The sequence below is a fragment of the Lissotriton vulgaris genome, chromosome 1_1 (assembly GCF_964263255.1).
Source record: "Lissotriton vulgaris chromosome 1_1, aLisVul1.2, whole genome shotgun sequence".
Lineage (NCBI taxonomy): Eukaryota > Metazoa > Chordata > Amphibia > Caudata > Salamandridae > Lissotriton > Lissotriton vulgaris.
In genome coordinates, this window is record NC_141685.1 from 379116854 (window position 1) to 379138687 (window position 21834).

General features: G+C 46.5%; 1 protein-coding gene across 1 annotated transcript in view; it reads right to left on the minus strand.

The window, feature by feature from the left end:
• The window catches only part of CC2D1B (coiled-coil and C2 domain containing 1B), a 555234-nt gene that overhangs the window by 324330 nt on the left and 209070 nt on the right, over nt 1-21834 (minus strand). Inside the window, exon 9 of the mRNA XM_086925080.1 lies at nt 18013-18088. Coding sequence (XP_086781206.1) covers nt 18013-18088 — 76 coding nt within the window. The remainder of the gene's footprint in view (nt 1-18012; nt 18089-21834) is intronic.

The following is a 21834-nucleotide window of genomic DNA, read 5'->3' on the forward strand; positions in this document are numbered from 1 at the left end:
ACTTATCCCACCAAACGTCAATACGCTGGCGCCTGTTGCTCCGAGGCGGAGCCTCCCCGAGAGGGTGTTGTACACGATTGGGAGCGACGCCTGGGCTGCGACCTCCTGTTGCCCTTCAGCTGGCCCTGGGGACCTCTCCGGGCTACCTCGCTCGACGAGTCAGATTCTCTACCAGGTGGTGTGTAGACCTGCACTGTCTCATCAGTCCATTTGAAAACGTCCTCCGGGGTATCAAAGAAGTGCGTGCGGGAGCGGTATACCACCCGCAGGCGTACGGGAAACAACAAGGCGTAGGGGAGCTTAAGGTCTCTGAGGCGGGTCTTCGCAGCAAGAAATGATGGTTGCTGCTGCTACACCTGCCGTGTGTAATCCAGGAAAATAAGGATACGTGCATTGTTAGAGGTAAGAGGTTCCTTGGCTCGGGCTTGCTTCAAGATTGCGTTGCGGTCCAGGTAGTTTATGAGTTTCTCTATAACGGGCCGCCGGCGAGCCCCAGGCGGAGGCTTCTGCATGAGCGCCCTGTGGGCCCGTTCTACAATGAAGCAGCGGACCCACGAGGGAAGCCAACCCTCCAGCCACTGTGTTAGAAAGCGTTCCATGTTATTCCCTTGCATCCATCAGGAAATCCAACAAAGCGGAGGTTGTTACGCCTGGCGCGCCCTTCAGCGTACTCCACCCGCATCGCCAGTCCCTTCTGAACCATCTCCATGGCAGCAACATTTTTTTTTCAAGATAGTGACATCATCTTCTACCCCGGAGATGCGGGTTTCGGCCTCCGTGATGAGCGACACTGCATTACACAAGTTTTGTCTCAAGAGCATAACGTCCGATCTAACTGCGCCGATTTTGGCATCAAGCTTATCTCTGGACTGGGCAATGGCCGCCAGTAGACTCGCATTATGCGGGGCCGACCCCTGCTGTCCCGATGATCCAGCCACCACTCTAGCGCCAGTGAATTTATCAATGGGGCCCTGCTTGGTATGACCCCCGCCGCCCTATTCATGCGTCATGGCTGCTTACCGGGCTCTCCGTGCTGACACCAGGGGGCGGCAGATAGTGCACCTACCCACAGGCAACTGCAGTCCGATCCCACCGCCATGTGGAGGTCCCCCGCGAAGGCCTCCCTCTCCCCTGTGGTCCAACACGACCGTCGAACACCCAGCCAGCACCAGACCCGGAAACAGAAAAGAAGGGGGGGGGAGAAGAAAAGGAAGGTGGTCCGGCACCCCCAACCTGCGTGCCGACAGATACTTAACCCTCCTCGGCTCCAAGATCCAGCAGGGCCTCACGCACGTCGAGGATCCAGCGGATATACCTCCAACGTCGCAGCGGTGTCCCAAAATGGCAGCAGGCAATCCCAGCAATGCCTTATATCCAGGACCTGCTGCCGCTCACCAGACGATGTCGCACATGGGGGAAAGAGTCAGGCACAACCCCAGTACCTGGGCAGGTCCCTGGTTCAGCGGTGCCTCCTTCAACCAGCTCGAGTGATCCCTTCTCTGTCAATGCTGCACTGCCGTATCAGGTCCCCCCCCCTCCCCCATTCCCCACCTGCGGCCCGGCGCGACCGCCAAAGTTCCTGCTCGAGCACCATACAAACAAGCATTTACAATGCAATTGGTCTCGAACTGACATTATTTTGAGCTATTGACATTTAAATGACATTTTTGTTTTCTTTTGTAAAACATAAATAAAAGGCATTGTAATTTAAAATGCCAATAGCTAAAGGTATAGTTTAAGCTATTGGCATTGTTAATACCAATGCCTTTTATTTATGCTTTAAATAAGAAAACACAAGTAAAAGGTATTCTCATTTGCAATGCCAATAGTCAATAGCAAATGCCTTTTATTTAGGTTTTACAAAACAAACTAAAAAAAAAAAACAATGTCATTTGCAATGTCAATAGCTCAAAATAATGTCAGTGCGAGACCTATTGCGTTGTAAATGCTTGTTGTTATGGCAGCTGCACACTTACAAGACAGTGCCCACAAAGTCAAGAGTTCCTCTTTCCCACTGCCAAGCACAGACATGGAGGACGTCGCTGCATATTACTCTGCACATGGAGTGGCACCATGAAGCCTCTTAGCATGGTCAAAGGGGACATTCAATGACCTTCAGAGTCTGTGGCCGGAGTTGCATGTGCAGGTTTGACTGTGGCCTTTCCGCAAACAGCTCCTACGCGAGGACCCAGTGCAGTCCAGTGTCCGAGCAGTGGCTCTTGGTAGAAGCCCTCCAGAAGCAGGGCAACACACAGTAAGCCAGATGGGTCTTCAGAGTGGTAGAATAATTATGGGGATTAATGAAATAGGTGTTTATCCAGTGCAGGTCCTTACCTAGCTGCTGTCTAAGGTATAAATATCCTTTTCACACTGACCAGACACGCCCTTGGTGTGCGACCCAAACTCCAGCCCCTGAAAAGAGCATCAGACCACACAGCTGCTTGCTCTGCCCCGAACATTGGTTCAGGTGGGGTAGTGTCAAACTGCTAAACGCAGATTACAGTGCAATGCCTACTCATCACATTGGCCGGTCGAAACAAAATGGTAGCCTTTCTAGCCTGGTTGAGTGCAGGTGTCAACCCTGTTATCAGGGAGGCACTGTGTTGTCCCCCCAACACTTCTATTAAGAAACTCTGCACAGAACACTATCCTTAAGCAGCCTACAATATACCACACAAAGAAGCTTGACACCCAGGCCCTTGATCCAAGGTCATTAGTGGGAGAAGAGGATGTACCCACATGTTCATGGGCCCACAAACCAAGCACTACACGCAAAAACACACGTTTGGGTGAGGACGTATGTAGTTTCCACCAGTGCATATTTGGCAATTGTCATTTGAATAGCCTCATCCAGGGCATAGGGTGAAGCATAGAAGCACATAAGGAGACAACAAGAAAACATGCACTCTTAGACTGCACAAAAAGAACAAGTTTGAGCTATTGGCATTGTAAATGTCATTGCCTTTAATTTACATAGATAAAAGGAATTGTCATTTACAATGCTAATAGCTTAAACTCTTGCAAATGCGAGACCTATTGCTTGCCAGGTGAACGAAATGGAACAATGGGGGTTGTCAATGGCAGTCTGTGTACTGAAAACTGGAGGTTTCAAACTACCAGAGTTAAAGTGGGACAATTCCCCGCTGGGGCTGTGGTAGGGGAGATAATGCCAGAGGGAATCAGACGAGGGAATGACTGAACGCAGGGAGAAGGTACAGAATATATATATATATATATATATATATATATATATATATATATATATATATATATATATATATATATATATATATAAGGAGATATTAGAGGGCAGGGAAATAGTGAGGGGATCAGATTGAGGGAAGAGGGGGTGAAAAGGAGTAGAAAGAGCATAAGATATGATGGACGTAGGGTCGTGGGAAGCAGTGGACTATCAGAGAAAGAAATGGGATATGAAAGACGAATCAAACTTGAGGTCCTGAAACGACATTAATGGGACAGTTGCAGGGAGTATGGGCAGATGGCATGAAGGGGAGCCTGAACGGATCTGGCGTCACTGCAAAACACCCCACCAGGGGTCACAAACACTCCAAATGTACATTGTGGAAGCTGCCAGCACAGCACCCCTACAACAGCACTCCGGCGGGGCTTCCAATGTGTCTAGCCCAGAGGCTCACCTGACGGTGCTGTTACCTCCTGTAGGTGCTGCAGCTCAGACTTCCTTCACTGGCTTTACACGGGCTTGGGACCCTGCTGTGGGTAGAAGTTCCTGTAGCTCCTACTGCTGAGGTTCCTTCTTTGCCTTCCTCCTTCCTCCTGCTGGTCGGGGTGCGAAGAAGGGCGCCTGCCTGCTACTAGTGCCTCTGCGCACGCACCGCCCCCGCCACGAGACACCGAGCGAGAGAGCAGCGGCACGCGTACCCGGAGGCAGCCCCCACCGCGTGGGCAGCAGCGGCAACCACAGCGGCGCGCCCATAGAAAGGAACCTGACGCCAGGAGGAGCGGAGTGCGCCACACACGCGGTGCCCAGTGCCGAGGTAGGACATCCGAATAAATGGGGGAACGGATGGGGCGTGAGTGTCATTGTGTAAGGGGCGGGCTGGCAGTCAGAGGACTCATTTCCTCGGAGCTGCACAGGTTGCATTCTGCAAGCAGCCTCTGAGGTGTTGAAGAGGCGGGCACGTGCTGACGAGTGAAGCAGAGTAGGAGAAAGCGCTGTGTGAAATGCTGGATGGCTCATCACCCTCGCTCCTCACGTTGTGCGGCATAAGGTAAACACCGTAAACTGCTTGTCACATCTCTCCCCCTTGCACAGCTAACGCAATTCACAGTGCTTGCCAGGTTTCACATCGTGAAAACTGTTCTCTACATTGTGACGTTCTTTAATATTTATAGGAGTGAAGGTGTGTTGAGCGAGTTGAGCGCGCGTGCACATTGGAAAACAAAAGTGAAATTGAATCAGGCTTGCGAGGCGCTGTTACTGCATGCAGCTGGCTTGCTTGGACGGAAGGAGGACAGGAGATGTGCATTTGCGTGGCTGTACATGCGTGTGCACGAGCTCCAATCGGCAAAAGCCCTGCGCATGGCCATCTCTGTCCCACTTCCAAGGCAAGTCAGCAACAATAGATCTCGCTGGCGACAGTGCTTTCGCGCTGCGTTAGCCAGGCTCGACCTAATGAGCGGAGGATGGGGGAAGCAACGGTCACAACGGGGCACACTCCGAACAATGTCCAGAGCCCGGGTGTCATACTGGGCTCCCCTCTCGCTCGAAAGCTAACGCGGCCTCCTCCCAGGCACTGAAGATGGCCGCCTGCCCGTCGCGCCGCCCACTCCAGCAGTCTCCTACCTCCATAGCCCGAACTGCCCACCGCAGCGCTCCGCAGTCACTCCAGTCCTCTTCCAGACAAGGGATCCCAGGCCTCCACCGGCAAGCCCCACTCCGCCGATCATCAGCAACAGGTGCCAGGGGACCACAATCTGCCATCTGTCCACTCTGCCGACTGAGCCCCGTCGCAGCCTGGCCAGAGCAGGAAACTCCCAGGCTTCCCTCGGAGCATACCTTCTTCAGGCTGCCGCTCCTCTCGACGACCGTAACTCCGCCGAGCCTCCCACAGCGTTGAAACCAGCCCAGGGGAGTGTCGCCGTCCTCCAACTGAGTTAGTACCTCAAAGCAGCCGATATCAGGTCGGATGGGCAGGATAACTGATCAGGATATTACGGGGCTGGACGGAGCGCAAGCAAAACACGACCGCCATCATGGCCGATCAAGCCACGCCTCCACTACCATTGCTTTCAATTGGAGGATGGTGGCCAAAACTCTGATCTACCAGTGGTATCAACGATCTTATTACCAATGGCGAAAGTATCTAGCAAGGTCAACAGCGCATATGAAAAAGAAGCATTTGTGGAAGCCCCTCTTGGAGGCCTTAGAACCATGGGGGTACCAGTGCAATGTGTCATTCACATAGGAGAGCAATGGGCTTGTTTAGGTAGAATCTCGTTAATTCAAGCACCCCCATGCATGATTCCCCTTTTTAAGAGACCCATAGAGCTCCTGTTGTCAGCCTGGCATATGTTAATAATGTCAAAGAGTAAGACGATAATGAAGTGTGGCAGGAAAATTAGTTTATGTGTCTGTTATGTCCTGTCCTTTTCCCACTTTGATGATTTTGTATTCTCTGCCTCACTGGTGTATTGGATATATTAAAGAGCATTGATATGATTCATGGAAATAATGTACTAGTGTTATGAATTGCCTTTTCATTTTACAATCGTTTTGTTCTCATAAAACAATAAACAGATATCTGTGAAAACATTAAAACTTTTGCAGAACGCTATTATTAATTTCAGCTTGCCTAATTTCCAGTCTCAATCAATCGGATCAATCGGAGCATTTTAATAGCGCGCTACTCACCCGGAGGGTCTCAAGGCGCTTGGGGAGGGGGGGTCCGCTACTGCTCGAACAGCCAGGTCTTGAGCTGCTTCCTGAAGGCGAGGTGGTCCTGGGTCAGGCGGAGGTGGGTTGGGAGGGAGTTCCAGGTCTTGGCGGTGAGGTAGGAGAAGGACCTTCCTCCTGGCTCTTCGGATGCGGGGGACGGCGGCGAGGGCGTGGCCGGTCGATCGAAGCTGGCGTTAGGGAGCGTAGAAGTTGAGGTGGCTGTTGAGGTATCCTGGGCCTTGGTTGTGCAGGGCTTTGTGTGCGTGGGTGAGGAGATGGAAGGTGATTCTCTTGTTGACCTGGAGCCAGTGCAGGTCTCTCAGGTGTCCGGAGATGTGGTTGCGACGGGGGATGTCCAGGATGAGTCGTGCTGAGGCGTTCTGGATCCGCTGGAGTCTCTTCTGGAGTTTGGCGGTGGTTCCGGCGAAGAGGGAGTTACCGTAGTCCAGTCGGCTGGTGACGAGGGCCTGGGTGACCGTCTTCCTGGTCTCAGTGGGGATCCACCGGAAGGTCTTGCGTAGCATGCGTAGGATGTTGAAGCACGACGAGGAGACGGTGTTCACTTGTCCGGTCATGGAGAGGGAGGAGTCCAGGATGAAGCCCAGGTTGCGTGCGTGGTCTGTTGGTTTGGGTGCGCTGCCTAGGGCGAGGGGCCACCAGGAGTCGTCCCAGGCGGAAGGTGAAGAGCCCAGGATGAGGACTTCCGTCTTGTCCGAGTTCAGTTTCAGGCGGCTGTTCTTCATCCATTCGGCTACCTCTTTCATCCCTTCGTGTAGGTTGGCTCTGGCGGTGGCGGGGTCGTTGGTGAGGGAGAGGATCAGCTGGGTGTCGTCGGCGTAGGAGATGATGTTGAGGTTGTGCTGGCGTGCGATGGCTGCGAGGGGACTCATGTAGACGTTGAAGAGGGTTGGGCTGAGTGAGGAGCCTTGAGGAACGCCGCAGATGACTTCGGTGGCTTCTGATCTGGCACTGGAGCCTCTTGTTCATAAGAATGATTTCTTCTGCGTCAGAGACCTGCATTGGATGCTAATAATGAGAGCCCCAGAGCGGACTGATGAACACCGGACTAGTAGATTTTGATAATGCCAACACAAGTTGCAAACTCTTGTGGTGCTAGAAAAGATGGAGCTTGTGAAACACAGCTGTAATACTGCTCTCAACAACGTGTTGCCTTAAAAATAATATAAGTAATATATTAACACACATCCAGTTGAAACATGGTCATTAAACTGAATGATTCGAGTAACTATCTGAAAGGTAAAGGGTTTTCATTTCAATCTTGATGGTAAAGCGGAGGAGTAGATTTTTGAAAATGGCAAAAGAAGCTGCGGGAAATGGGTGTTATAGCAGTACCCTCATCACTTTGGCTGTCTCTGTATTCTTTTAGATTTTTTTCTAAAGCTTAAACCACTTGTGGACCAAGGAGGTGCTCACTATCAAAAGGCATGTACAGCAAGTTCTGCTGAACTTCCAGCTTAAAGTCAGAGAAAAAGAGCCATGAGTGTCTGCGCAGCAGAATGCTAGAATTTACGTCTCTGGTAGCAGTATGGGCTGCGTCTAAGGCACAGCGAATAGAAGTGTTGGAAATCAGCTTGACCTCAGAAACTATCTATTGAAACTGTTTTCTATGCTCTTGAGAGAGGTATTGTAGGAGCTCCTCCATTTCGACCCAGTGGACATGATCATGCCGTGCAAAAAAGCAGACAGTATTAGCAATGCGCCAATAGCTGGCCGATTGTATGGCGATCTGCTTCCCTGCTGCAACCAGGCATTTGCTTTGCTTATCTAGTGGCGGGGCATCTCTGTTGGTCTGGGATTTGGCTTGCTTACAGGCAGTGGTGACTACTGGAGACTCGGTTGGAAGCTGACCACGAATACAGATGGAGTCAGAAGGAGAGGCTTTATATTTTATATCCACTCTAGGTGTTTTAACCCTAACCCGGACAGTCTCTTTAAAAATTTCAGGGGTGGGACGTAACATGCCCTTAAGCATGGGAGGCACTGAGTGGAGCAGAGAGTGGAGGAGAGGGTTTCGAAGAGGAAGAACAATAGTTACTTACCTGTAATCTGTGGTTCTCCAGTATTGGTGTCTTTCATAGATTCACATGCCTGAATAATTCCCAGTCGTCGGAGTGGGAGTCCCTCTGTACATAAAAAAGCAATAATTTGTATATAAGAAAGCCAAAAACCCTTGGTAATACCAACCAGGAAGTAAAGTAGCCCTAAGCTACAATGGAAAAAACTTCCACACTTATGACTATCATAGTAATTTTGTATAGACCAAACTACAGCCAATCAGGCGCCAGCACCCACTAGAATGCTTTCCCCAGAGACTCAGGCTCTCAGATTTTCTCACACAGGAGTGAAAGTAATAATATCACCTGAGGAGCCTCTGAGGGGAGGTGGCGGGTGTATGTGAATCTATGAAAGACACCAATACTGGAGAACCACAGATTACAGGTAAGAAACTATTGTTCTTCTCCAGTATTGGGGTGTCTTTCATAGATTCACATGCCTGAATCAGAGTAAATAGCAGTACACACCATCCTGCTCATAGACGCCTTTTTGCATTCCTATGCATATGTACATTTTGCAAACAATATTACATGAAACATAAGTGTCTAGAAGAGCAGAGGCTCACCTAATTTAAAAAGATTGCGAAGCACTGCTCGTCCCACTGAAGTATCTGCATCACTGGCAGCATCCAAGCAATAGTGCTTGGTGAAGGTATGCGTGCTGGTCCAGGTTGCCGCTCTGCAGATATGATGAAGAGGCACTCCAGCAAAGAGGGCTGTTGAGGAGGAGACCGCTCTCGTAGAATGTGCTCTTGGCAATGACTGAAATGGTCTCCCTGCTTGTTGGTGACAGAGACTTATTGCTGAGGACACCCAACGGGCTATGGTCTGCTTAGATACAGCGTATACTTTACGTATCATTCCGTATGCTACAAAGAGCTGATCTGTTTTTCGCAATGTAGCAGTTCATTGGAGGTAGAATTTAAGACATCTCCTGATGTCCAGGGAATGCAAGGCCTTCTCCGCTCTCGTTCATGGATTAGGAAAGCACCGGCTCATTAAGGTGAGAGTCGTATGGCACTTTAGGCATGTAGCTTGGATTAGTACGTTGCACCACCAAATTTGAAATGAACTGTAAAAACCGATCTTTGATGGTGAATGCTTGAATGTCACTGACTCTACGTGCCGATGTTAGAGCTAGAAGGAGAGAAACCTTCCAGGAAAGGAATTTTAGATCCACTTTATGAATAGGCTCAAAGGGGTGACGCATGAGCTGAAAGAGAGCCACATTCAAATACCAGGAAGGAGGTGGACGCCGAACAGGCGGGAACATTTGAAAAAGGCCTTTGAAGAATTGCTTAATTATTCTAGTGGAATACAAAGAGTTAGAGCCATCTTGACGGAATCTGGAAATGGGCGCTAAAAAACACTTTCAGAGTGGAAAGAGACAAGCCAGACTTAGCCAATTGAAGAAACAACGGTAAGATCTGTTCTGGTTTTGCATGGAGTGGATGTAAGTTGGCCGCGAGATACCAGGCACAAAACATTTTCCATTTAAGTTTGTAAGTATTAATAGTAGCAGGCGCTCGAGCCTTGGCTAGAACTTCTTTACAATCCTCCGGGATATTTAGATGGGCAAATTAAACGCGTTGAGGAGCCAAGCTGCTAATTTCAAGGAAGCTGGGTCCGGATGACAAATTTGACCCTCTTGCATTGTTAGAAGATTTGGTAGTGTTTGAAGTTGTATGGGATTGCACTCCGAGAGAAGTAGTAGCTCGGTGAACCAATATTGGTGAGGCCATCTGGGCGCGATGAGGATGAGGCAGCATGGCTGCTGTTTCATTTTCCGGATGACCCTGTGAACCAAAGGGATCGGTGGAAAAGCGTATGCAAATATTTGAGACCAATTCATTGAAAGTGCTTCTCCGCATAAATCCTTGTGGGGAACCCAACTTGCAAAGTATGGGCATTTGTGGTTCTGCTTCGTCGCAATTAAGTCCAGGTTGGGATGACCCCACTTCTGAAAAATTCTGTCCAGAGTCGGCTGATGAAGTTCCCATTCGTGATTTGTCACTGTCACTCTGCTGAGAGAATCGGCGAGGACATTGGACATCCCTGGAACGTGCGTTGCTGACAGATTTATCCTGTGATCTAGAGCCCAACTACAAATCTCCTGGCACTCCTGAGAAAGAAGGGTCGATCTTGTGCCCCCTTGTTTGTTCAAGTAATGCATACTTGTTGTATTGTCTGTTCTGATTAAAACTGTGGATCCATGTATTACCGTCCGAAAAGATTTCAGGGCCAGAAAAATTGCTCTCAATTCTAGAAGGTTGATGTGCCACTTCTTTTGATGTGTATCCCATTTCCCATTGACGGTCAATGAAAGGTACGAGCGCTGCTGAGAATATCCTCCTCTATTCGAATAGGACCCACGTCCTTTGGCGCTACGAAAGGACGATTTGCGAAATTGCAGGTTTGCCAGCGACCTTGCGTGTCTATCTTTCTTAATGGCCTGCAAAGCCTCGTCAATGTGCTGGCCAAAAAGATATTCTCCATCGTAAGGCATATCTATTATCTTTGCCTGGTCTTCTTGCCGGAAGGAGGTTGACTTCAGCCAACCTTGTCTCCTTAAGACTGCCGCGCCCGTCAACTGTCGGAAGCCTGTGGTTGCCACATCCACAGCTGCGTCAATCATCTCTGCAGAGACGCACTCCCCTTCATGTAACACCTTCTTTGCTTCTGACCTCTCCGGTTCCGCAAGCTTTGAGATATGGATATATGTCTGACCACATCGGTCTATCATATCTCCCTAGGATTGCTAGGGAATTTGCTGCTCGAATAGTAGTCACAGCTATAGTTGACACCTTTATCCCGATGGAGTCGAGATGTCTTCCATCTCTGTCAGGTGGGGCGGTCACTTGTGAGGACGGGTTTCTAGCCTTATTCTGTGCCGCTTGAGTGACAACGGACTCTGTCATAGCTTGTCCGATAAGGCATGCAGGTGATGTAATGGGCGCCTTGTACTTTTTGCCAATTCAAGGTAAGACCGCTGGTAAAGAATTTGGAGTAGACATGACCTTCAGGCCCTCCTTCCAAATTAAATCTATTATCAGGATTGTCCTCACTTGTTTGTGTGGTTGATCTTTAAAGTCATATAAAAAACAATCCTGCTGTTTAGCTTCCATAGTAATCTGAAACATCTTTGCTGCTCTTTCCATTACTAGATGGAATCCACCAATATCAACAGGTGGAGAGTCCGCTGTATGAGGAGCAGTAGGGGATGGGGTCTGCGTCTGATAGTTATAGCACTCCGACATTACTGATTGGTCGTCCACCTCTCCTTCTTCTCTATCGTCATCAGTGGTGGGACTGTACTGGAGAAGGTAGATTAGAAGATTGTACCTCAGGTACTGGTGTCAAAGGTGACTGTCTCAGGACTCTCAAGGCTGAGGCAGGTGCTTGAGTCATGGGTGTCGCCGGAAGCGAGTCTGCCGACTCAGACGAGGGAACCGGCGGTAATAGTCATTTAACATGTTTATGTTTTGGCAATTTTTATAGCGCGCAAATACCCAGGGATGTCTCGGCGCTTAAGTGTATGTAGATGTACTGTATGAACATGTATTGTAGATTTGTAAGAAGGTCTAATGGCATCTTTGCTGTTGGTACTGCTGCAGGGGCTTGAGCAACTGGTGCAGGAAAAACCTCTTCCTCTTCGTGATCATCCTCCTGCGTATTTATTAACAGTTCTGACGGACTTCTGGCCACTCGGAAATTGTCGTCCTCATCAGATTGTTCCTGATTATCATCCTCTGAATCCAAAAGCTACTCAGGCAACTTTAGGGGTGAAAGAGGCGGTAGAGTAGAGCCTCTCCTTTGTAACAATGAAGCTCCCGTCAATGGTGAGGTAAAAAGGCAGCAGACGGAGCAGCGGACCAAACCTGCAGATCCGTACATGAAGACAGAAGAGGCGTTGACGGACCCACCGTCAACGGTATCGTCGACGGAGATATTGCCTGCTTCGCCGACGGGGCTTTCAATGTTGACGATGTTGTCAACGGCGAGGTAAGTTTCGTCGATGAAGCCTTCGACGACGATGTTTACTTCGTCGACGACGAAGCTGTCAACGGCGGTAGAACTTTCGTCGACGAGGTACTTGTCGACGATGGTGGAATCTTCGACGACTGCGTCATCGCTGATGATGATGGACTTCTCGTCGACTGTGTGGTCGTCGACGGCAAAGCTGCCTTCGTCTACGAGGGACCCGTCGACGGGATGACTTTCGTCGACGGGCTAATCTCCGTTGACGATGCATTCGTCGACGATATCATCTTTAACTTCGATGACGAAGGAACGTCGACACTTGATGGCTGAATCTTTGTCGACGAGATGGGTCTCACTGAAACCAAGACCATCGTCGACGGTTAAGAAGCCGTCGACATCACCATCTGAGGCTTTGCGAAGAGAAAGTAACCGTCGATGTGGAGGAAATACTGTAGACGGGACCCGTTGACGGAGCAGCCGTCGATGATGAGGTCGTCAACAAGGTCTTTTTCTGAGGTAATTTTTTCTCCGACAGTCTTTTAGATGGCAAAGCATTAGCAGACTTTCTCGGGGGCGTTTTAAGTCCAGATTTAGAAGGTGGAGAAGCCTTTTTTGTGTAGAAGAGGAAGGCAAGCTAGAATTCTTAGCTTTTCTCAACACCTTAGCCCCAGGAGAAGATACCTCTTCCTCAATCTTTCTCTTTCTGGAAGATATAGAAGAACCCGAAGCCAAACTTCCTACCTCAGATAGAGGATCATCCTGGTCCTCAATCTTCTGCAACCATAATAGAAGACTACCTTCTCTGTCTCTGAGGGTCTTCTGAGGAAAGGCCGTGCAGATCTTACAATCCTTTACCTGATGATCAGGATATAGGCAATAAATGCACTTTTTGTGGGGATCTTCTTTAAAAAGCCTAAGCTTCCCACAAGACTCACATGGTCTGAAGAGAGATTTTGAAGAAGACATTCCAAAAATAGGATAAATAACCAGTCAGGTTGAGAAGTACTGAGCAGAGCTCAGGGAGACTCCCTTTCACACGACGTGCAGTAGAAAATCTGAGCGCCTGAGTCTCTGGAGAGAGCATTCTAGTGGGTGCTGGCGCCTGATTGGCTGTAGTTTGGTCTATACAAAATGACTAGGATAGTCATAAGTGTGGACGTGTTTTCCATTGTAGCTTAGGGCTACTTTACTTCCTGGTTGGTATTACCAAGGGTTTTTGGCTTTCTTATATACAGATTATTGCTTTTTTATGTACCATGGGACTCCCACTCCGACGACGGGGAATGATTCAGGCATGTGAATCTATGAAAGACACCCCAATACTGGAGAAGTCCTCATCTATAGGCTCGATGTGGTGTTCCACGTTATGAAAGGAGGCAGCCCTACCAATAAGTTCTTGAAAGGATGTACAATCATGCAGAGGAGAGGGCTGGGTCTGTTATCCCTAGTGAGTCTACATTGTAGACCCACTAGGGATACCTGGGTCACCCTGTGGGGAAATGCCAAGTGTTTTATCCCCCTGCAACACGCCCACCTGTGTCAGAGTGTGGAGAACCCTGGGGTGTGATGTCAAGGGGGTCTCCTGGAGAAGCAGGTGTGGAGGCCATAGGCTGACATTTAGGAGCAAGAGGAGTGGATGGTGGTGCATTGGATAAGGATTTGGTACACATTCTTGTGTTGTTTTTTCTGGAACCGGAATGTCCAAGGGCTCTTTGAAGGATAGCTGACTTTTCGAGGGTAGAGCAGCAGGGCCTGAATGTTGGGAAAGGATGGGGTCTGTGTGGGGGTGGATGACACGGTATTTCTGTGGGAGAGGGAAACAGAGGGAGAGGGAAACAGAGGGAGAGGGAAACAGAGGGAGAGGGAAACAGAGGGAGAGGGAAACAGAGGGAGAGGGAAACTGAGATGGAGAGGGAGACAGAGAGAGGGAGACATTCAGAGTGAGTGAGACAGAGGGAGAGAGGGAGTGAGACAGTCGGAGTGAGTGAGACAGAGGGAGAGAGGGAGTGAGTGAGACAGAGGGAGAGAGGGAGTAAGACAGAGGGAGAGAGGGAGTGAGACAGAGTGAGTGAGACAGATGGAGACAGAGAGACAGAGGGAGAGAGAGGGAGGGAGACAGAGAGACAGAGAGAGAGAAAGAACAAGAGAGAGTGAGATGTGTGTATGCCGGGTCTGGTGGCTCAGTGGACAAAGGCGTCCGCTGCAGGAACCTGTGATCAACCTCATGGTCACAGTTATTTTTTTTGCTCTAGCCCAGCCCCTTCTCCCACTGACCCCGCCCACACCAGTGAGGCCCTCGGACATAAACCACACTGTAAATTTGGCCCCCGAGAGAAAGTTTGTGAGTACCCATAGTGTAGAGGGTCAGCTTGGTGTTAGGGTGGCCAGCGCCAAAGCAGTCAGTCTAGAAGGCTTCTTCGGCGCCGAGCTGGGCAGGGTACGGAACAGTTTGTCACCAACCATGGCCCAAAGGCAGATGTGGTCAGAAAACATGTCTGATGTTCCAGAGTGGCTGAGTGTCCTTTGGCTGAAGGCTACTCCGGATGAGTGGTGTGTCAAGGTGGAGATATGCTGTACTCAAGAATGCTAAGCTCATGGAAGGTCCTTGATCTAAAGGTCGGAGGCAGAACTCGCTCCAGCGGCGATAGCCTCTTCATCCGCAACCGACGGTTGTGGGTGCTGTTCCCCCTGTGGACCGCAGAGGACTAGGGTGTCATCTCCACCCCTATCCGATATCTCGAGTCAACAAGCGTGACAGTCGCTAAGAGTCTTTTGGAGTGGAAGGTAGGGCAAGATTCGCTGGCAAACCTCGTTTGGTTCCGGTGACAAGAACAGATTGCAGACCTGATGGAGTTCGGTGAGACAATATTTTGCGTGGAAGCGAGGAGCATATCAAAATGGCGTCTGTTCCATCACCATTGAGGCATGGTGGAGAGACGAAATGGTGGTAGTGATGGAGCAAGGATTCGCACGTAACGCGACTTGCTCTCTTTCATGAACCTCGCCTTAAATCATAACTGTACTAACTCCGATTGTTTGTCATTTATTTGTATTTACCCAACACACGGGTGTCCCTAGGAGGCTTGCCTATGTGTTTTTCATCGTAATCAAGCTTGCACATTAATAAAATGGCCGCTTTGCAGAAATCCAGTCTGCGCATGCGTCGGTCATACCCATGTGATGTGACGCACTCGCAATCTGGAGGGAAAAGTTCGCACATGCGCATTGTTGCTAAAATGGCCGCTTGTCACTAATCATGCTTCATGCTATCTTAAGCCGCTTTTGTCTATGCATCTTTTCTGCACTAACTCTTAATGCTATAAGTATTATAAAATAAGGGATTAAGAGTAGTTGGTCATGGTGTACAGTGTATTCATTTTATTCTGTGTTATTAATTTGTTTTCGCTTACTTTTCATGTACCGTGTAAATGAGGGCCTTGAAGTAGGGATGGGAACCATTTTGAAGCTGACGTATCCCTCATCACGTGATCAAAGATCTGGGACGTGCAGCAATGGAACCTGGCCAGTTGGCCATTGAAAAGGGGACTGTCCTTTCCAGGGGCACCTTCGCCCTTGAAGACCTGCTATTTTTACTCTGAAATGCGCAACAATGTTGCAAACCCTTTCTTCATTATTGTACTTTCCCACACGTATGCCTGGGAACCCAGATGTTAGGGGGAGGGTAATGTCACGTGAAATACGTAATAAGAATATAGGTGGTACCTATGTCCTAACCACCTCTCTTGACCAATCAGAAGATGGGATTTTGTCATATTGCAACATTTATGGGTGGTCTTGGGGACTCAAAACAGTATATATAGCCTAGCTTAGCTTAGAGAAATTGTCCGACTTGTCCGAGTAGCAGACCTGTCACTGACCCTACGAACTCTATAGGTGCCTGATACAGAGTGCTGCGGAGCATTCTGCCTGAAACTTTCCACAAACTCCAAGGGGTGGAAATTAGTTCTAAGTGCTAAGCAAAGCCCTTTTGCTGGGAGATTCGAAAACCCAATCGGGGTTTTGGCAGATTCCGTGCAGAAGAGGGGGTAACGCTGGCGTTGCATCCGAAGCTGTGAGGGGTTGGTCGTGCCTTGGTGAACCCAGTCCTGACCCAGACCTGAGGGGTTTCCTGTCCTGACTGTCCATGAGCTGTACCTGATCACCTTCTGGTATTTCCTGAATCCTTGAGGGTCCTTGTCCCGTTCTTTCCCAACTGACCCGTGGCCAGGGTTAGTCCTCATTCTCACCTAGGTAAATATTGGCATAGGTGTCTGTCTATACTATACCCTCAACTTTTCCTCCTCTGATTAAAGCAATCTTGCCTGTGATATTCTCCATGTCTCTTTTGAATGTAATTTCATGCAATGGATTATTAGTAAATGTTCCACTTTTACCCTTCCTTTAGGACATTGTAGAAACCCAACTGTTTATTTAGATTGTTCCACTTATTCCCTTTCCCTTAGTATGGTTGCCGTGAAGTTAGAAAGATAGCATAAGGTTTAGGAAGTAGTATAAAATTATTAGGTCACACATTAGGTCTTCCTCACGTCCTGGCCCTAGATTAAACTGTATTAGATAAATGTTCATTATGATTCATGCCCTATAGTGTTCCCTTTTACTCTATGATACTCACTTTAATCCATAGTTATATCCTGGTTCTGATACTAATCATTGATGTATTACTTTGCATTTGCCTACTTGTAATGGCATTTTCGTTCTAAACTTATACTATATAAAACCCTTAAAACCATCAAGGTGTCTGTGGTCATTATACATTAAAGCGATACTAAAGGTATTAAATGTGTAAAGTAGAATTTTCTCCCTTTTAGGAAAACCCTTATCACCTGTCCACTACTAGCTCCTGATCCGTCAGGAGTAATGTGCCTGTGGTAAGTCAGGTACACGAATAGTGAGTGGTGTAAGAGTCACCCACTCGATTACTCATAGTAGCGTGACAGAGGTTTCACCCGGTTCATGCAAAACACGGTCATCATATGCACGCTAGGGCCCAGTGCGTGGAAAATTTGGAAATCTAGTGACCCGGGTGACCCGTGCGCTCTATCAGTAGGCCCTTACAGGAGAGGCCCCAGAGGGGCTGTGGTCGACCTAATCAGACGTCGACCCGAGATGGAAAGTAAATGCGATCGAAGATTAATGAGGATAGAGAGAAGGAACCATGTGGACAGAAAAGAGCACTGTGAAAATGTCGACCCATTGCACAGGAGCACACGTCCGAACTGGACAGCAGAAAGAAAACTAAAAATGGAGTCAGAGCCCATGCACATTATTGCCAAGAGGAGGAGTCACAGTACCTTGTGACTCGAAAGACTTCTTCAAAGAAAATTAACTTGCACACATCCAGGTCCAACACTAAATGGCAGAAATATGCACAGAATGTGTATCTACACCACACATGCCTTGTACATACGTATTTTAACCTTTCAGGAACAAGAATTAATCAATGTTATTTTAAACAAGTCTTCAGTCACTTCTTAAGCACTTTTACGCAATTATTAATTCATTCATTGTTTTTGGAAAGCTTAAAAAGCAGCTGAAGACTGCATGAAGGTAGTAAACAATACACACAAAGAGTGAATGTTGTGAAGTTCATAATTCAAGACACAAATAAACAAGAGATCTTTTTAGCATAGTCATCACCAACCATTAGAAATACTAAGACAACAGAGACAAACACATTTATTTTCTTAATGTTTAACTATACAGGGGGGTCATTAATATATCATAATAGGCTAAGCCAGGTATTTCATGTCCTACTTAAATGCAAAACTTCACCAAAAAAATAAGTTAAGACTGGTGAGAAAAATGGGTAATGGTACAAATAAAATGTGCACAAGGAGTGAGTTCATTCTACAAATAAAACTAAAAGAGAAAAGATGAAAACAGGTATACAGCTTAGCACCTAGTGAGAGTATGAGTAGGATTAAGAGTGAGACAGAGCGATAAATAGTGAGGGAGAGAGAATATGAGAATAGGACAGAAATAAAGTGGACAAACGTTCACTAAGAAAGACCAACATACCTTCTGGAGATGGAGGCATGTTGCGGAGATCTACAGGTTGGCCATTGTCTAAAGCTTCAATGATAACATCAAATTTCTGAAGTATAAAAGAGAAAAGGTTTCGGACTATCAGGAGGCTGTATTAACCCTGTATAAATATCATGTTGTTTATAACAGATTTGGTTGTAAGTCAAAGTGTTTCTCACTTGTACTCTATCCTTTAATCATCGCCAATACTTTATCAATTAAGACTCTCTAATGAAAAAGAGGATATCAGAAAAACCTAGTGAGATCAAGTGCTGAACTGCGGTAGTGACATGGTGAGTACATTTGGCTTGGGCAGTTCCTTACTCAGTTCCACCAAATGTCAACAAGATCATTTTTAGTTTAACTCTTTTTATTTATTAAACAGAATCAAAGGTTTAAAGAGCAACATTTTACAATCCATTGGATAACATCATGCTATACCTCTGCACAGAGACAATCAGTTTTGTTTATGTGTTTCGAGAGAGAGAGATACTCCTTTTTCCAGGGCCCTTTAGTTAAACTTGCCCTGAGGTTATTCAAACCTTGGGACGGCATCCGGCAAGGTAACAATTTCCGCATTACTGTCTTATAAACCTGTACCACATGGCAAAAAGCCCACTTTATTAGGGTGTACATAGATATACAAGTCAAATGGTGAGAAGTATATTTCTATTTGTTGGTTGGCATCAATATATTATCATATAAGCCTCTGAACAATTACCTATGAAGGTATTTCAATCCCTACCAAAAAGTAATGCATTTGTCCTAAACGAGCAAGGAAATCATTGAACCGGTCAAAAACAACAATGAGACCACAGTAAATTATATGACTTTTTTCTGGACCATACTATTGGAATGGCAAGCACATTTTTCTTCCTTTAACCTATCAAAAGACAAGTTATCAGGTTCTATCGCAGTGTAGGAGGTGTACAGTTCAAGTAGGAGGGCACTGGCAGAAGCGTGAAAAGTGATAGGATGCTCTGATCTTGTCAGCCCAATTGGGCTTGAACAGATCAACCAGTACACTGGGCCCCCAATCTGTGTAATTTGATGCTTTCTCCATGTGATACAATTGCAAATCCAGGCACAGGGGGGCTTACAGGCAGAGACAGCCTCACAGCAAAAGGAGGAAACGTAGTTGACAGCACCAATAGGTAATGTTGAGTCAGATAACAGGTTTGGTACAGAATTCCCTTTATCTACATATGACAAAGTCATATTCAGTACTTGCATCAACATCAGCGTGCTCACAACAATAACACCAGATACATTTTCTTGCAGAAAATGCAAGACCCTTTTGAATGCTGATTCCACAGACAACAGATGCAAAACGAATGAGTCAGCTCCAGCGAATTGCTTGTAGTATGTAGTGCACTGCTTTATGCTCATTACAAAGGACATTCATGGTAGAGGGAGGTAGTTTATCGTGAAAAAACAATCAGGTCAACAAATACAATAAAGCAACTTCTTGGAAATGGTTAGGACAGTAAAAGTGGAAGTGTTTCTGCCAAAGAAAAAAGATAACAATGGAGAAACCAATTCCTTTGTTTTGCCTGATAGGTGGAAAACATGAGCTTGGTTTGGCGACTGGTGAAGTAGAGATATAGGAGTGGAAATCACTTGCGGAGGAAGCACTCGTGCATGGATAGATCCAAATTCTGACAAAGTTATGTACAGAGACGTTTTTTCTAGTACCAACTGCCATTGCAAGCAATAACCAAACTAAGTTGACTGTTAGGGATTTACATTTTTGATTAGAGGCACATCTGATCGACCAAGAAAATAATGTTTTTCCTTCCTCAGATGTAGTTAGAGAAATGTAAAGAGGTAAACTTCATCTCCTAAAGGCATCTGAATAGCAACACTGTATATGTTGAGGTTTGTGCATACAAGTATGACACTGACAAAGCTGAGGAAGGGCATTCACAGAAATGTTTCTACTTCCGAGTATGGGCTACCCCAGTCCCTTTATTGTTTCCTAAAAATCAATATATGTGGTGTTTGGATGATGATTAATCCCTAAACATAAGCCATTCTGGCAGCAGAGTTTTAAGTAAATGTCTTCCTCTAATAATCCACTGCAAGACGCAGCAAGCACACTTGACACAGTTGGAGAAAGAGAGTAAAACAAAGGCTGTGGACAATTGGGAATCTATCACTATTAGTGCCAATTCTTTTACATTTAACATGTTCTTCGTATGCACTACTGTTTGCATTGGTTTAGAATTTATTAAAATGGAAAAGAAGATGCATTTTTCTGTAACAATATTTGCATTTTTTGTTTGAACAGCAGACACCTCATAGTCTAACCGCTTCAAAGTGCTCTTGCAAGAGGCTACACATTTTCATCTGTGCAAAAAGGCAGGGCAATCTAGATGAGACTAAACATATATTTCAACACTCAATAATTAGACAAGGCCAAGTCAACATTTTTTTGGTAGGTACATCAGCAAAAAACGTCAGACATAAGTATATGAAGCTGGGAATTCTGCTTTTGTACAAAGATAAGATATATAAGAGGTGGAAGTAGCATCTTGCTAGTGGTCAGCAAGGGGAGCTAATTGGTTTCAATACCATACTCAACCCTAAAAAGGAGAAAGATATAAAAGTATTTCTTGGTTTTAATATTGCAGAGGCCGACAGACATGATATTTGACCTGACTAGATTTGTTGTCAGGTACAGATAGTCCATATGCTGGACACCTACAGTTACTGCAGAACACTTTCCCCATAAGAGCAGCATGGCATTATAAGCAAAAAGTTAATAGAATGGGAGATGCCTTGTGCCAACAGTGGGGCAGTTCTGAAACATTCCCTCAGATGCCAAATTAACCTACAAGCATAATAAAAAGCAATGGGACTAGACATCGCCCTCTGAACCCAATGGAGAATTTTAAAAACGTTGCAATTCATCCAGACAGCAAACTTTAACTAGGACTGCAAACTTTTAAGGAGCTTAACTGTTGGGCCTCCAACCCTATTTCTATTATGATCAAACACTTTGGGTCTGTTGACATAGTTCAAAGCTGATCAGAACAGTGAGGTAGATGGCACTATTTCTTGTAACTGGGCATTTTATACTTAAGACTATTGATGCAGTGCTGTTTTTTTCTTCTGCAACTGTTTAGAGGCTTAGCCTCCAACTCAATTCAATAATAACTTTATTCGGTAGTTTTAAAAAAAACACCATAAAAGTTCACAATGAGTAAAATGCAAGTATTACAAAATATAAAATCATTAAGAAATACGTTTGTTAAAAAGTAATTAAAACGAGCAGCAACATCTCAGTTTATGTAAGCTTTTCAGTTTTGAATTTAACCTACTGTTTTCCTGTTAGCTAGCTTTCTTTCAGTTGTGCAAGGCAGCGGTATAGTTTATGCTCAGAGATTTGTACGATGACGTATACAAAACTTGAGAAAAAGTGCAATTGCTTTGGCATAATTTTCGTTTTCAAGGTACTGAAGTGCCAGGAATGCTGGACGACATTGCCATAGGCCCCAGAATTTCAGGATGGGCAATATCCAACGTTTACGGGGTTCAGTAAAAAACTTACAAAATAACAGTGTGTGGATAGTTGTTTGAGGGGACTGCAGATCACAGGGGCACATAGAAAATGTAGATGACCAGACATTTTGCTTTGGAAATGCAACCATTAAATGAAAGAAATCAAATCTGAAACGGGTGAGCAGCATTTTTTCATATTGTGTTAGTTTGAAGTTCAAATAGGGTTCTGCATTAAACACAGTCTGCGCTAGTATTGAGTGTTGGACAGATGGTTTGTGGATCTCCGATAGTAATCGTACCTGACCCAGATAA